This window comes from Mesoplodon densirostris, chromosome 1 (assembly GCF_025265405.1).
Source record: "Mesoplodon densirostris isolate mMesDen1 chromosome 1, mMesDen1 primary haplotype, whole genome shotgun sequence".
In the NCBI taxonomy this organism is placed as follows: Eukaryota; Metazoa; Chordata; class Mammalia; order Artiodactyla; family Ziphiidae; genus Mesoplodon; species Mesoplodon densirostris.
In genome coordinates this window covers 215,594,744-215,610,783 of record NC_082661.1, presented here as the reverse complement: position 1 = coordinate 215,610,783, position 16,040 = coordinate 215,594,744, and the positions used below count along the sequence as shown (strand labels likewise).

The 16,040-nt window shown below is 33.8% G+C and overlaps 1 protein-coding gene across 2 annotated transcripts in view; it reads right to left on the bottom strand.

Moving 5' to 3' along the window:
* Positions 1-16,040, bottom strand: part of GRID2 (glutamate ionotropic receptor delta type subunit 2) — a 1,351,788-nt gene that overhangs the window by 299,427 nt on the left and 1,036,321 nt on the right. For both annotated transcript variants that reach the window (XM_060094744.1, XM_060094753.1), the window contains one exon: positions 11,577-11,774. In XM_060094744.1, the coding sequence (XP_059950727.1) occupies positions 11,577-11,774 (198 nt within the window). The remainder of the gene's footprint in view (positions 1-11,576; positions 11,775-16,040) is intronic.

The following is a 16,040-nucleotide window of genomic DNA, read 5'->3' as shown; positions in this document are numbered from 1 at the left end:
ATCTTCAGGCTGCCTGTGAACAGAGCATATGGAAGCAATCACTGCCTGAAATGCCCAAACTGTAAATCCACATTTCAGTAAAATGCACACCAAGGATAATGACCAAAATTGAGTGAATTTTTATTTTCATTACAGTAACCTTTTCAATCATTCTAGGATTCACTTAAGACTGCTATTAAAGATGTTTTCAGAGCTCTGCAGGGGGGAAAATGTACGTTCTCTGTAAATGAGAAAGAACTAGCTCCCAGAAACAGTTTGTCTCTATGAGAAGTGAATCTGTAAATGCTGTTCTCCTAGCAATTCTGTGTGGCATTAAGTGAAATATAAAATGAGTAAGAGATACATTAGATTCCTCACGCATGTATCTGGAGCCTCTGTAGTCACCTCCTCCCTTGATACAGTTGAGTCTTGTGAGGTGCTCGGGTGTTTGCTTGTTGTTGTTGTTGTTGTTGTTGTTGTTTTTTGCAGTACACGGGCCTCTCACTGTTGTGGCCTCTCCCGTTGCGGAGCACAGGCTCCGGATGCGCAGGCTCAGTGGCCATGGCTCACGGGCCCAGCCGCTCCGCGGCATGTGGGATCCTCCCGGACCGGGGCACGAACCCGTGTCCCCTGCATCAGCAGGCGGACTCTCAACCACTGCACCACCAGGGAAGCCCCTCGTTGTTTTATTTATTTATTTTATTTATTTTTGGCTGCTTTGGGTCTTTGTTGCTGCACACGGGCTTTCTCTAGTTGCTGAGAGCGGGGACTACTCTTTGTTGTGGTGCCTGGGCTTCTCATTGTGGTGGCTTCTCTTGTTGTGGAACACGGTCTCTAGGCATGCAGGCTTCAGTAGTTGTGGCACAGGGGCTCAGTAATTGTGGCAATGGGATCTAGAGCACAAGCTCAGTAGTTGTGGCGCACGGGCTTAGCTGCTCCGTGGCATGTGGGATCTTCCTGGACCAGGGCTCGAACCCGTGTCCCCTGAAATGGCAGGTGGATTCTTAACCACTGCGCCGTCGGGGAAGCCCTGCTTGTCTTTTAATCAGGGAAATCTTTACTTGTTTTAAAGCCTGTCACTATAAAATTACACAAATTTATACAAATTACAAAGAGAAAACTCAGAATCATTAAGACTTAAAACAATTAAAATCTGAAGTATCCAAATGGCAGTCAAGAGTAAACACAGAAATACCTCTCAAGACATGCCTCTACTTTCTATATCAGAGTGAAATATTCATTCTGATATTAGTATGTGAATTTAGAACAAATTCCTCAATGGGGTTGGTATATTCATGTGAGTGACTATCTAAAGATTCCAAATATGGCTTTAATGTTGTGTAAAGGATGTTTTCTATTTCTCTTCAATATTGAAGTTAAACTTCTTATTTAATAAAGTTCTCAACTTTGCAAAAACGCAGGGAAAGAAGGAATGCATTCTCTATCATATCAACTACCTTCCTAGACCATATAAATTATTATGCTCTTTCATTTGTGGTATATTTCTCTATGTTTATAATTTCCAGACTAACATAGACCATTATTTTATGGAATAAGCATCCTAAATAAAAATGACCAATCAATCTAAACAATTCCCTAAGATTATGTCCATAGAATCATATAGAATCTCATGGTTGAAATGCTCTTTAAAAGTTATTTAGAATGGTCTCACCCAAATCTGCACTCTCTTTTATGCCTGAAAGTTATCTTCCTCTTTAATTTTATCCCCAAACCATGACCGGAGATAGATGAAAATCTAGGTAATAGATGGCATTTCAATAGCCAACAGTGGATTTCAGGATTTATATATCCTCAAGTTACGAGATTTTCTCATCATAGCACCAGTCTTTATATCACCTTGGCTTTGATTGATGCAGTAGTCTCTTAATTTATATCCTATAGCCCACCAAATCTTTTTTTTAAATTTATTTATTTTATATTTATTTTTGCTGTGTTGGGTCTTCGTTTCTGTGCGAGGGCTTTCTCCAGTTGCAGCGAGTGGGGACCACTCCTCATCGCAGTGCGCAGGCCTCTCACTATCGTGGCCTCTCTTGTTGCGGAGCACAGGCTCCAGACGCGCAGGCTCAGTAGTTGTGGCGCACGGGCTTAGCTGCTCCGTGGCATGTGGGATCTTCCCGGACCAGGGCTCGAACCCGTGTCCCCTGCATTAGCAGGTGGATTCTCAACCACTGCGCCACCAGAGAAGCCCCCACCAAATCTTTTTAATTCTACACATATTTTACTGAATTTTTGTTTGTCCTAGCCTATAAGTTTCTTTAAACCTTAAAGCCATTCCTGGACAGCATCATTCCCTTTGGCAAATATTCACTCACTGTTCTTTAGCTTTGATTCAAGACTTATTATTCACCACTTATCTGTGCTTGCCATCTATTAGACCAAGTACTTAATGATTCAAGTCCTTTATCTGATTGAATTGCTCCTTACTGTTTGCAATGTCTGCCAATTCAATATCACCTGCAAATTAAGAAAATTGCTTCTACAACCATTCCCTAAGTCATTTGCATCTACATAATTTACTTCCTTTCACAGATCTCTTTTTATCCTTCTCCTTCACTAGTGTTAAAATCTTTCCTTATCAACAACAAATATTTTGGGTCATTTTTTTCTCTTCTTACATACACACAGTTTGTGTTACTTCCCACATCTGTGATCCAGCTCCTTCCAATATGCATATCCAGTGGATTATTTTTGAACACTCACTATTCAGACATACAAACATGCATTCTTATGACCACATGTACTTCTTCAACTTCTTGCCCGACTACAGCTGACATACTCTGGGATATTCAATCAGTCTATTAATACTTGTTCAATCTAATTTAAAGAATTAAAGTCTTAGTGTCTAATTTAAAGTCTCTATGAGGACTTCTTTTCCTTTTAACATTTTATTGATTCCCTTTAGAAAACTACCTTTTCGTTTCACAAGGCTTGTTAGCATTTATCACTGGGCAGGTGTGTGTGGGGAGCAATTCTCTGGTGAGTGAAGTTTCATTGGTGGATACAGATATTTTCAAGGCTGGTTTGCAGCCATGGAAAGATATAATGGAAATATATATGGGTTTTTGTGTGTGTAATGTGGGGCATACTTGATGATCTTCAGGCATCCAACTGAGGACCCTTTTCATCCACAAGCGTGGCTCCTCATACATTGCCTTTTCCTGAACCAGGGGGTGGCTTGTTCAAGAGGCAGCTTCTGGCCTTTGTCCTAGCTAACCACCTCTGTCTTCTCTAGGCCAAAGGAATCATCCGAACCCTGACTTCTTAAAAAATTGAGATGAGAATGGTGTTAACCATTGTGTCTCCTGCAACTTGTTCTTGTAACACAGATACATCCAACTCTATGGGCCTATCTTTATGCCTGATGCCTTCCGGACTGCCCCTGCCACTCCTCTCCAGTGCAGATGGGAAAGAGGTCAGCTCACCACCTTCTCAGGTTCTCTAATCCCTCCTCCCAAGTGAGCTCTCTCTTCCCTCTAGCATTTTCTGTCTTTCTTAGAAGCAAAAATAATAACACCAGTTCTCCTTGTCCAGGCTCACGTACCATTTTGTGCATGATCTTCATGTTAATTCAATACTCCCAATTTAGTTTTTATAATGGAGGTGAGAGGAATACCTATATTTCTTTTTCTTTCTTTCTTTCTTTCCTTTTTTTTTTTTTTAGGACCAACAGGATAATTTTATTCTCATTTTTCCTTAAAATAAAGATACAGTAGAAGTTTTACAGTTCAGAATGATTAGACATGATTTACAATTTTAACATTTTTTAAAACAAATGACAACAGAAACAAAAAAACTAGTACAAATCATAAAACTACTAGAGAAAAGAGAAACTACCTTTCTGATCAAAACAGGTACCACAGCTCTAAATTTCCTTAGAAAGCGTTCTAAGATTTCTAAGCTAAACTTTCTTAGAAAGGGGTTTGTGGAAAGCCTTTAATCTCAAGTATTTAAACTATTCCTGTACCCACTAAATGCTTTCATCAACTTGTTAATCAAACGCTTCCTAAATTTATGAACCAGTGATCAAGCGGCCTGAAACAAATCTTGATCCTATTTTTCCAGCTATAAATTATTAATATTTCAAGAAAACAAAATATTTTCTAAGCACATAAGTTTTCTAAAACCTTCAATTACCTTTTCTGGCTCAGTACCTGACTGAAATGTTCAAATGTTCATACTGCACACAAAAAAATTTGAGCAGCATACTATGAGTGTGAGAAGCTGATGAAAAATAAGATTAAGGAAAATCCCCAAGTTGTGTCCCATTTAACATGATTGAATATATAGTTTCTGTATCTTTAATTAATATAAGTAAAAACTAATCTTTAGAACAGCACAGAAATACAAATGCATCAGAGTTTTACAAAATATATTCAACCCCCTTATATGTGCAACAATCTTTTAGTTTTGGAGCTGCCATACAAGGGAGCTAGTTTCTTCTCCTTTATATATGAAAGCCGGGAGTCATGTGTACAAAGTTATTTATATGAAAAGAATAAAGATCCACATTCCTTTTCTTTGTCCTTGACAAATATTTATGGAATGTTGGAAATGATGAAAAAACAATTGTAATGTTATGAAGTCCAAAGACTTGGAATGAAAAAACTTGTAGTGGCACATTGTGCTACACGGAATGACAATCATCTTCTAGAAAGAGGAATACCCATATTTCTTAAACTTTTTTTTCTTTTTCCTTTTTCTTTTTTTTTTTTTTTTTTTAGCTCTAGACATCATCCACATGGGTTCCAGGTGCATTTACTAATTGTTTCTAGACAATTCCATCTGGATGTTCTTCAGCCATCCTAAAATTAAAATGTCTACAGCCAAGTTCTGTATCTCTGTGGCTCTTTTCTAATCTGTTCTCCTTCTATATTCCCTATCTCTGTCATTGAGTGTCCATCTGCTCATGGTCCTCTGCTAAATTTCTCACTAAATCTCAACATGTCCTTTCTCTTCTCCTCCAACTTACCAAGTTCTAGTCATTTTCTCTTGGAATATTGATTGCTTTCTCAAAATCAGTTTTTGGGGCTAATCTCCTATTGCTGTTAAGTTTAGACACCATTTTTTCCTCTATAGATTGTTGAAAAAGACATTTGTCTTTTCCCTTCTTCACTCCAATGCATCCTTGGCCTTACCTCAGTTATCTTTCTTAAACATAAATTAAATCCCACTTTTCTCTTATGTAAAAACCTTTTATAATTATCACTGGCTAAGTGATAAAGTCCAAGCTCTTTAGCATGGCAAGCATGCTTTTATAATTATCCCTACTGTTGCTTCTCACACTCCTACTCATCCTCAAGACGTAGCTCAAATTTCTCCTCTTATGTGAAATCTTTTCAACTCCTCAGGCAGAGGCTGCCACTCCACCCTTTGGTTGCCAAGGCACCCTGTATGCATTACCCTATGGCATTGATCACACTGTGTTTTAATGATTTATTTGCACATTTGTCTTCCTTGTACACTGTGAGATCTCTGAAGGCAGGAATGATGTCTTCCATTCCTTTGTATCTGTGATGCTAGGCACAGTGCCCAGAACATACCATGCATTCAGAAACACATGGGGAATGAAAGGATGAATATAGGGCATTCTGCCTGGCACACAAAATAAAGTAAATGCAACCTCAGCCCTCTGGTTCCAAAAGAGGGACTATGGAAAGAAAAGGGAAGAGGTCAGTCTCTCTCTCTCTCTCCATATATATTTCCCCCCAACAAAGGGTCATTTGAAAAGTGAAACAGATGCACCCAGAAGACAGAATTATCAAAAAATGGGAATAGTTTGAAAGCCTTATGGGACAAAGGATGAGTTTAGCTGGGGTTGAAAATATAGGAAGATGAAGTGAGTGAGGCCAGCCAAAGCAGATTGAAGCTGAATGCAATCTATATGGAGTATGACAAAATGTAGGGATTGAAACATAGACTTCGGAAAAAAATGGATGCCTTTCTAAGGAGCTTTAATTTTTTTTAAAAAAAAAGGAAAAGAAGAACAGGTTTTTGAGATAAAAAGTGAGATTTTTTGAGAAGTTTAAAGATGCAAATGTTTTTTGTCACTCCCCCAATCCTTCTCTATGTAATCTTATTTTTTTATCCTCAATTCATATTCAACCAAACTCCATCTGAACCTTCTTTGAATTTGCAGGTCTTAAAACCTGCGTTGAACTGTTTCTGAGTATTATTTTCCTCACTGTCTGTAATTTGGTTTATTAAAATGCTTTTAAGACCAAACTTACACTAGAACTCTGTTCCTCTCTGTTAACTGGTTAAGGGGGATAAGCACTTGGACTCTGGATCCACACTGCCTGGGTTTGAATCATGAATTCTCCACAACTTGGCTAAGTAACCATGGGCAAGTTACTTTAGCTCCCTAACTCTGTTTCATCATCCACACTTTTGGGATAATAGTACTTCCTTCCTCATAGGGTTGTGTGAGTGCTTTGGCAATAGTAAGCTCTACATAAGTGCTAATAATTATTATTTGGTCCATTTCAAACCATGTTTTTTTTTCATTCCTTATGGTACCTTTCTTGTCACTGCTGTCAAGTATATTGCTGACTGAAATATGTGCTTCTAATTCCAATGATATTCTATTTTTTATTATAAAACACAGCATATAAAAGAATTCCAAGTAATATAACACAAAATTTTTGCTCTTTCCTTATAAAAGCACTAAACTTTCATATTTCATCTACTTACTTTATTTTTTTACTTTATTAATTGCCCTACTCCACTACACTAGATTTCCTTTTAGATTTCTATTATCTATCAGTTTCTTCTTTTGAAAGTCTAGTTCATATCTTTTATAGCTTTACCTATGGGGATCTTAGTATTTTCTTATGGATTTTATACTTCTTCATGTAGGTGAAGCAGTGAAGCAGTGAGGCTAACAATGCATCATACTTTTGCAAATATTTTATAGCGTATCATTTGAAATTTAATTTAGTTATTATTGTTTTTGATTTATTGATGATTTAAAATTTTGTATACATGCAGCTATTGATAGTTTCCATGTAACTTATTCCATTATTTTTAAGCCTCTGATACTTCCCATGTTCCCTCTCTGACTCGTTTTTAATGTGTTTTTCCATAATCATCATGACAAATACTCTAGAAAATGTTCTTTTAATTTTGGTTTCCCCTTAGGAAGGCAGACAGTATTGTTAATTTTAGAAGTCTTATGACATGTATAGAGGCATTCAATAGCAATATTTACTGCTATTTTAAATATACTTAGATTCATGAAAAATGTCTATACTAGTAAAATATATATAACAATAATAAGCTCACTTTTCTGGAACTCTGTCATAACATTATTATGCCATTTCAATAGTGTTATTTTGCTTTACAGGGGTAAATAATCCTGATAAAATTTTAATGATGATTTTTGTTGGATAATCTAAATTACTTTATGATATTTTACTGCATTACTATTTGTATACTTGAATTGCCATTTTAAGTTGCTGAAAATTAGAGCATACATCTCTGTTAGTAATAGAATACAGTGACTGCCCATTCCTTCTGAAAATGTTATCTTCTTGTTGCTTTCATTTTTTAAATTTAATTTTTATTTTATATTGGGGTATAGTTGATTTACAATGTTGTGTTAGTTTCAGGTGGACAGCAAAGTAATTCAGTTATACATATACATATATCCATTCTTTTTCAGATTCTTTTCCCATATAGGTTATTGTATAATATTGACTAGAGTTCCCTGTGCTATACAGAAGGTCCTTGTTGATTATTTTATATATAGTAGTGTGTATATGTTAATCCTAACCTCCTAATTTATTCTTTCCCCCCCACCTCTCCTCTTTGGTTACCATAAGTTTGTTTTCTTTTCTTTTTTTAAAATTAATTTTTATTGGAGTATAGTTGCCTTACAAAGTTGTGTTAGTTTCTACTGTACAGCAAAAGTCCCTCCCTTTTGGACTCCCTTCTCATTTAGGTTACTACAGTGCATTAAGTAAGAGTACCCTGTGCTATAGAGCATGTTCTCATTAGTTACATTCTCTCAGTTTTCTTCCCCTGTCTCTACCTGCTCCAACAAACTCTTATGTAAGCTTCTCCACTTTTACCTGCTTAAAAAGTATTTCTTAAAGCCTAGTCAGAATGGCTAAATATCTTCTTGAAGAAAATAAAATCTAGTTGCAATAAATAGCTTTATATTTTTCCAGCTAAAAAATCATACATTTGTCAGTCAGCTTCTCTAAGCCTGAATTTTTGCCATGTAAAAGGACCCTGCTGAACTTTACATTATCATACAATAATGATATATTCTTACATGCAAATAAAACCAAATTGTTTATGAAGAACAACATACAATTGCTTGTGTGCGGTTTTTATGCAATAAATTCTTAAAGTGTTTTTTAAAAATTATAGTTGGAAGTGATCTTCCCACTAACATACTTGTATTCCTCATTTCATAGGTGAGGAAGCAAATCTCAAAAATCTAACTGGAGCAAGCACACAACTAAATTAAAAGCAGCACCAACATTAGCCTAATTATAATGCTTGTTACTTTTAACTTGCATTTAGTAAGTGAAGATTGTTAGCATGATAATTCATAAGGATTTTTATCTACCATATCTATAGAATAAACTTGTATAATGCCTTTTCCTATTGTTTATCTTTATTTTAATATAATTGCTTATTTGGGTTCAGTTCAGGCAGGGACCCTCAGAAATACAAAGACAGAACGCTTGTTTTGTGGGTTTATAATAAAGGAATATAAGATAAATAGTCATAGTTTTTATAAGAGAGATGAGGATTGATGATTCCTGTTAGCCTATTAAAATATTTCTATTAACCTTTTGCAAATAAAATTCCATATGTAATGGGTTTATTAAATAAACTGATGTTAGTAAAGTTTTAAAGGATATGAAAAACAGCTTTATTACTTTTCCTATCACTGTCTTCAAAACCTCTTATTTTTTTTCTCTTCTACATCTCTTAGAAACAACTTAGATCCTTTAGCTTTCTGAAAACTTTTCAGTATTCCAGAAATAATTCCAGTTCTGGGAATGGTGGAATAATTTGTTATTGGGTTAACCCAACAAAGAGTAACAATTGTAAATTCTGGATGAAATTTTAAAAAAACACACATTGAACAGATTGCATATCAGCTGAAAGGCATAAATTGAAGAGTACTCAACCCTTTAAAGATGGTAACTGCTTTGGGTGAGATCTACTTTTATATGGCTCATTCACTGAGGACCCACCTCAGTTAGGCAACAACGGGTAGCTAGAGCTCAAGCAGAAAGTCAGAGTCTTATTAGCTTAATGCATCAGAGGATGGTGTTTGAGGCAGCCAGACTGTGCAGAAATCAAAAGAGGACTCACATAAAGGAGGGAGCCACAGAGAAATAAGCCCAAAAATCTATGTATAAACTTCCCTCAAATCCTTGGTTGACTCCTAAACAATACATGCATAAGAATGATTCTAGCTACCTAGAATAAAAAAGTTACTGAATGAACTTAACAGAAATTGGAGATGGCAAAGAAAGAATCAATAACCTGAAAACAGATCATGATAAATTATCCAATCTAAAGATCAGAGAGTAAAATATTATGATGAAATAAACAAGACCTCAGTGACTTAGAGACAACATTAAAAAGGTCTAACTTGAATGTTTTCTGAGCCTCAAGTACAGAGGAGAAAGAGAAGAGGGTGGAAAAAAATATTTGTATAAATAATTGTCAAGATTTATTAAACTTAGTGAAACATATCCCAGAAGCTCAGTGAACCCCTAACAGAGATAAATACAAAGAAAATCATAGCTAAACATCAAAACATCAAAAATGAAAAGAGAATTAAAAAACGGCCACCCCTACACTATAAAAAAGGAGCAAAAGTACAAATGATGGCTAACTTCTCATCAGAAACAATATTTGGCAAAAGGCAATAGAATGGCATATTTAAAGACATGAACATTAAAAAAAAACTTTATGTATGGTAATGAATGTTAACTAGACTTATTGTGGCAATCATTTTGCAATATATACGTATATCAAATCATTATGTTGTATGCCTGAAACTAATATAATCTTATGTATCAATTATACTGTGAAATAATAATAAAAACATTTATTATTGTATGAAAAATTGTTGAATGATAATTTTATTTTGATTTTTGAAATAAAAAGTTGCTCTTGCTTTAAAATCACCAGGCTTGATTTTAGGAATGATAATATTTCATCTATAATTTTCTTCTTAGATAATAAAAAAGTATGAGGAAAAATATATTTTGATTATAAGTGACTGAGACTCACAGTGCTCTTGTCAAACATAAATCAGAGTCAGCAGTGTCACTTGAAAACACTAAGACAAAAAGTACCGAGGAAAAATAAACTTGTCAACTCAGAGTTTGTTATTTGCTAATAATATTATTAAAACTGAGGATAAACCAAGAAATTTTAAGGTAAACTAAAGTTGAGAGTATATGTCACTTGTAGGACTGCACTTCAAGACATTGTAAAGGAAGTTCTTCAGGCTGAACTAAATGATACCAGCCAGAAGCTCAGATATGTAGAAAGGAATAAAAAAACACAGAAAGAGAAAATAGATAAATAGTTAAATATCAGAAACTGTCTTTCCCCCCACCCCTTTATACCTTTGAAAGTCAACTGATTGTTTAAATCAAAAACCATGACATTTTACTTTGGAGTTCATAAATATAAATACATGACCATAATAACACAAAGGATATAGTACATATAAATGGAATTATATTGCTGTATGTTTATTACTTTTTTTAATGTGATGTGGTATGATATTAATCTACATAGAATGTGATAAGTTAAGAATGCACATTACTATCGCTAGACTAACCATAGACAAACAAAAATACAGAGAAATACAGCTAAAAAGCTAAGAGGGAAATAAAATCAAACACTAAAAAAATTCAATTAACCCAAAGGAAGGCAAGAAAAGAAGGAACAGAGGGAAAAAATGAGATACACAGAAATCAAATAGTAAATTATAGACCTAAACATGACTATTCAACAACTCATCAGGAAGACATGATGATTAAAAATGTGTATGCTCCTAATAATAGAGCTTCCAAAAAATGAAGCAAAGACTGACAGAAATGGAGATAAAGTAATAGAGAAGTTTAAATACTTCTCTGAGAATTGCAAGAACAATGAGTAAAATAGAAGTAAGAATAGATTTACCTTACTTAGATACCAAAACTAAATAATCAGTTCCTAAGTGATCAGGATCTTATTTGTTTATTTTTTGAAATTACATTTTTAAAGAACACAAGGACATGAACTGTGTTTGGAAAAGGCATTGTGACTTCATCATGTACCATATCCTGACAAAATGTCTGGAGTATAACTTTGGCAAAGGTAAATACCTGCAGTAAATACTTTTCTATTATAAGAAATATCTTAAAATTTAGCTTTATATTGTCATCAGTTTTTCTTTCCACAAAGTTCATGAAATAGTATTGGTGAGATTTGATTCAACACCACCACCTAATGCTTTGCCTTACACTTATTTTATATGAAATTAACTTCCAAGGGTTATAGTCAACCTTTAGATATGTGATAAACAAACAAACAAACAAATAAATGCTTACCTTAAACACTAGTTCTCCCACCAAGCCATTCCATGTCCCATCTTCTTGTGGGCTTCCATACTTGTGATCCGGTGCAACATAAATTTCATAGTTAAAACCCAGGTAGTTAGATAAGGCATCCAAAACATCAATGGAGAAGCCTTGGTATTTCTTTGGCTTACCCAGGACATTTTCAGAGACCATTACAAAAGGTTCTTCCTACATGGAAATAAGAGAAATCCTTGATGTCAATCGATATTGCTCTCTTAAAGCAAAGATTAATTCTTCAAAGAGTTTTGCTCACAAACAGTCTAAAAATTGGTTTTACACTGTGAGAGAATAACTTAGAAATATAACTTATGTGTTATTAATGCATCACTTTATCAAACAATGTTTAATCACCCAGTTACTTATCAGCTCTCATTTTATTATTACCATATCAAAAATTAGATGAAAGTAATTATAAAACTTCAGGAACCATGAATTCATGTTTCTTGCCGTCTTGGGACCAACCTAAGATTCATCAATAATAAAATCATATTTAGGAGATCATGAATTTGTTTCTCTCCTCAGGCAGTTATTGTTTATTTATGTCAAAATATGTAAAATAATATTTTAACAGATATAAACTACATAGAATTTTTTGAAAAGACCAAAAACTTCTAAGAACACATAATTTAGCTAAAATTTATAACATCACATTTACTGGGAGTTATTTGCTAAGTAATTCTGAAACTGGGATATAAACACACATTTCATTGCAAAAGTAATTTCTTTACTACTGTTATGAGAAATTCACTTACTTTTTGGGTAATTTGTGTAAGTTAGTAAATTCAGTAAATTGGTTTCAATTTCCACCTCTTTCATCTTTTTTCATTGTTGTCCTCTTACAGTTAACAAATAGTCCCCTTTCACTTTTTAGAACACCTGGTGTTAAGAGTGGTAAATTGGTTTGACACATGCTGGCAGACTACAGAAACTCAGATAATCTATTTCTTAATTTCCTAAACTTGTTCAGGAATCTTTCAGCAACAGTAATATTTACAGATAACCATCCATAGTATGTATATACACCCAGTCCTGTGGGCAGGTTAAAATCTATCCTGGGTCTAAGCCAGAATACCCAAGGATTTTATCCTTGGATCATTTTTCCTTAGGGACTCACAAAATAGCCTTTATTGAGTGGTAAAATAATACTTTGCTTTTGGCTCTTACTCAAAGACACTAAGTAAGCGCCTTATAAAATCACTGCATCTATTATAGGAATATTGTCTACCGTAACATTCAGTTTTCTCATGAGATAAAGTTTTAAATTGTTCAGAGCCAAGAGAGCTTCATTTTGCTTCAGTAATGCCTTTTTTAAAATAATGAAAATGTAAATAATTATTTAGCTATCCCATTTCACTTTGGATACTCAGGAGATCAAATGCTCATCTATAACTATGTTGATAGTTATTACAAATAGTTATTACAATATTGTGTTACAATAATATTGTGTTACAATATTGTGTTACAATAACACAATAACTATTGTGTTATTTGTAATTTTTAAAAAATCTTAGTTTTCTAAACTACTGGTACTATTTTTTTTAAAAAGTTGGTCTTGTTTAACCATTTATATCTTATCTTATAGTAAAATAAATCAGTAAATAAATAGTTAGATGAAGGATGTGACTGCTGTTTGTTTCCCAGTAGTGTTCTCCTCTTTGTCCTTAATTATATGTATCTATTTTCATTTTAGCACTACTGAGAATAAAGAAAATCCACAGTCTCCCTTCAGGCAACATGAGACCATGTGACCAATTCTGACAAATGTGATGTAGGCAGGGTGCTTTGTGCAACTGTTCTTCTGTCGTTTCTTCTTATGAACACGTGTTGGCTGGAAGCTCTGGTAACTACCTTAGATCACACATAATAGAGAAATAAGACAGAAGAAGTCTATGTCCTTGGCACTTGAAATGCTATAGAAGACTGACTGACTCTCTAGGGTTCTAGAATATAAGAAAAATTTAAAATTTCAATTTCTTGTTGTTAAGCTCCTGATTTTTTTTTCCTGTTTTAGCAGTATTTGATGCTAATGAATAATGACAGGTTGATAGATCAATAGATGAGAGGTTTTGAGAATGAATGAAAATTTCTAACAATACTGACTTTAATCTCAATGATATCAAATGAGTGAAAAGTAAAAATTCAACAAATCCTTTAATACAATATATAAAATACAGAACATCTTCTTGATTCCAAATATAAACTTCCCGCTAATATGGCAAAATTTGCTTCTGTCCATTTGGTTGTCTGGACAAAACATAGACCTAGCTAATGACTATGCATTGCACAAATACTCTGAAGTGAGTCATGAAGTTATTAGATTCAGAATGTGTTAAAGAAATTCCAAAATAAAGATCATATTCAGAAAGCATGTAAATAAGATCAGGAAATTCTAGAATTAATTGGGCATTGATTGTTTATATCATGTTGTACATGCTGGCAACAGAGAGCATGTAATTATTTCCTTACACACATTTCATTCATTTCTATATTTTGAACATCTATCCACTGACAAACCAATGGAAAGATGCTTCATGAAAAATCTTATTATTTAACTGGTTCCTCTACCAATAATTTTGGACCATATGTATTCTTTATTTATCCATGGTCTTTAAAATCTAACAAGTCTCTTAGGTACAGCAGCAATTTAATCACCAGGATATGGAAAACCACTCTTTAAGGTGACACTTAAAAAATTAAGAAGACTAATTAATTATAATGCAGAGCTAACTGCTCTGTGTGGCAAAAATAATAGCCAAATGTATGCTTTCATATGAAATAGTGATTCTTTTTCATTTTGATTATCTTTAGAACAATTGTTTAATATGTTAGACTACGTTATATTTGCTTAATATGCTGAATTTCCCCCTAGAAATGACTTTTTAATTCCAACTTTATAAGTAAATCCCTAGGCAAATGGATCCCTTTCAGAAGTTTGTTGTCAAAATCTGCTTCTAGCAACATCAGCTACAAATGATTAAAGTTACAGAATAAAAATGGTTATACTAAAGGTTGTTTTAAAGACTGTTGATGAATTATTGATGAACATGCTTTTTAAATTGTACATCCTAAATAAACTTTTATTACATCTTATCACTTCTCTTCTAGATCAATGTTTTTAAGCTTTGTTTTTAAGCTCTATTACACATTTGGATCACTATGCATAAATCCTACCTCAGACCACTTGTGTTTTATGAGGACAATCAGCCAATATATTGGACAGGTAAACATAGCAACAGAAATTAGACTGAAGCTCTGGGACCTATAATAGAAAAGATACTTGTTCCTTCTCTACGGCAATACTGAGCTTGGTTTAATCACTTTTATCAATGCAACTATTTCCAAAATTTATTCATTCATTGACTTATCCATTTAACATGCATTAAGCAGTTACTGCATCAAATTACTACACTCAATATAGTGAGAGATACGGTAAAAAGTCATGGACGCCACTTTCAAAATAATCATAACCTAGTATTGGAAAATCTATGTACTCAAAAAACATAAAGCAAAACTCAAGCAACCTGCAGCATAACTGGTACAAACAGAATATAAGAGAAATAGAAAGGATACTGTAAAAAAAGGAAAATCACCATTTTGGGGGTTACAAGCCATGTACTATTTTAACAGATAAGAAAAACTAGAAACAGAAGTTTCAACTCAAAGTCACACAGTAAGTTACAGAGAGGAGGCATCGTCATAACTCAACTTACTTCAATATTATCTTTTTGGACCTCAAAATTTTCAATGTATAGATTAAAATCTAAAATGTCATAATTTGTTTCATATTTTAATGCAGTTGAAGGTGGTGTGAGACTGATAGACTCCAGATTCCTGACAGGAAGGAAAAATAAAAAACCCACAATCCTCTAGGAAGTAAGTATTTTCATTTTAGGTCTTACATTATCCCTTCAAACAATTGGTTGAATACAATGTCCACAGCAAAAGTCAAAGACACCACGTAACAGGAAGTTATATTTCATATATAGAACCAGCAGAAGTAATATGTAACAGAAACAGATCTTTCAAGGACTCAGTTACTAAAATTTTCAGATGCATATTATAAAAATTATGTTTACTATTTTTAAGGAAATAAGGGGAAAACTTTTTTGGCAGAAAATTGGAAACTAAAGGAAGTATCATTGTAGAATTTGAAAAGAACTAAACAGAAATGTAAGAATTAGAAAAGACAATGACCAAAGTTAACAACTATCTGACTAAGTTTATCAGCAGATTAGAAACAGATGAAGAGAGAATTAGTGACCTGTTATAGGTCAGAACTAATATCCAGGGTACAAAGGAATAAACAAATAGAAAATCCAAAAAGAAGGGGTAAGAGATGAGAAGCAGAAAGAAATGTAGTATGATAATACAAATACTGTTCAGGATATGAGGAAATCGGGGCTATCATAAACTTTGCTGGATGTTTAAATTTGC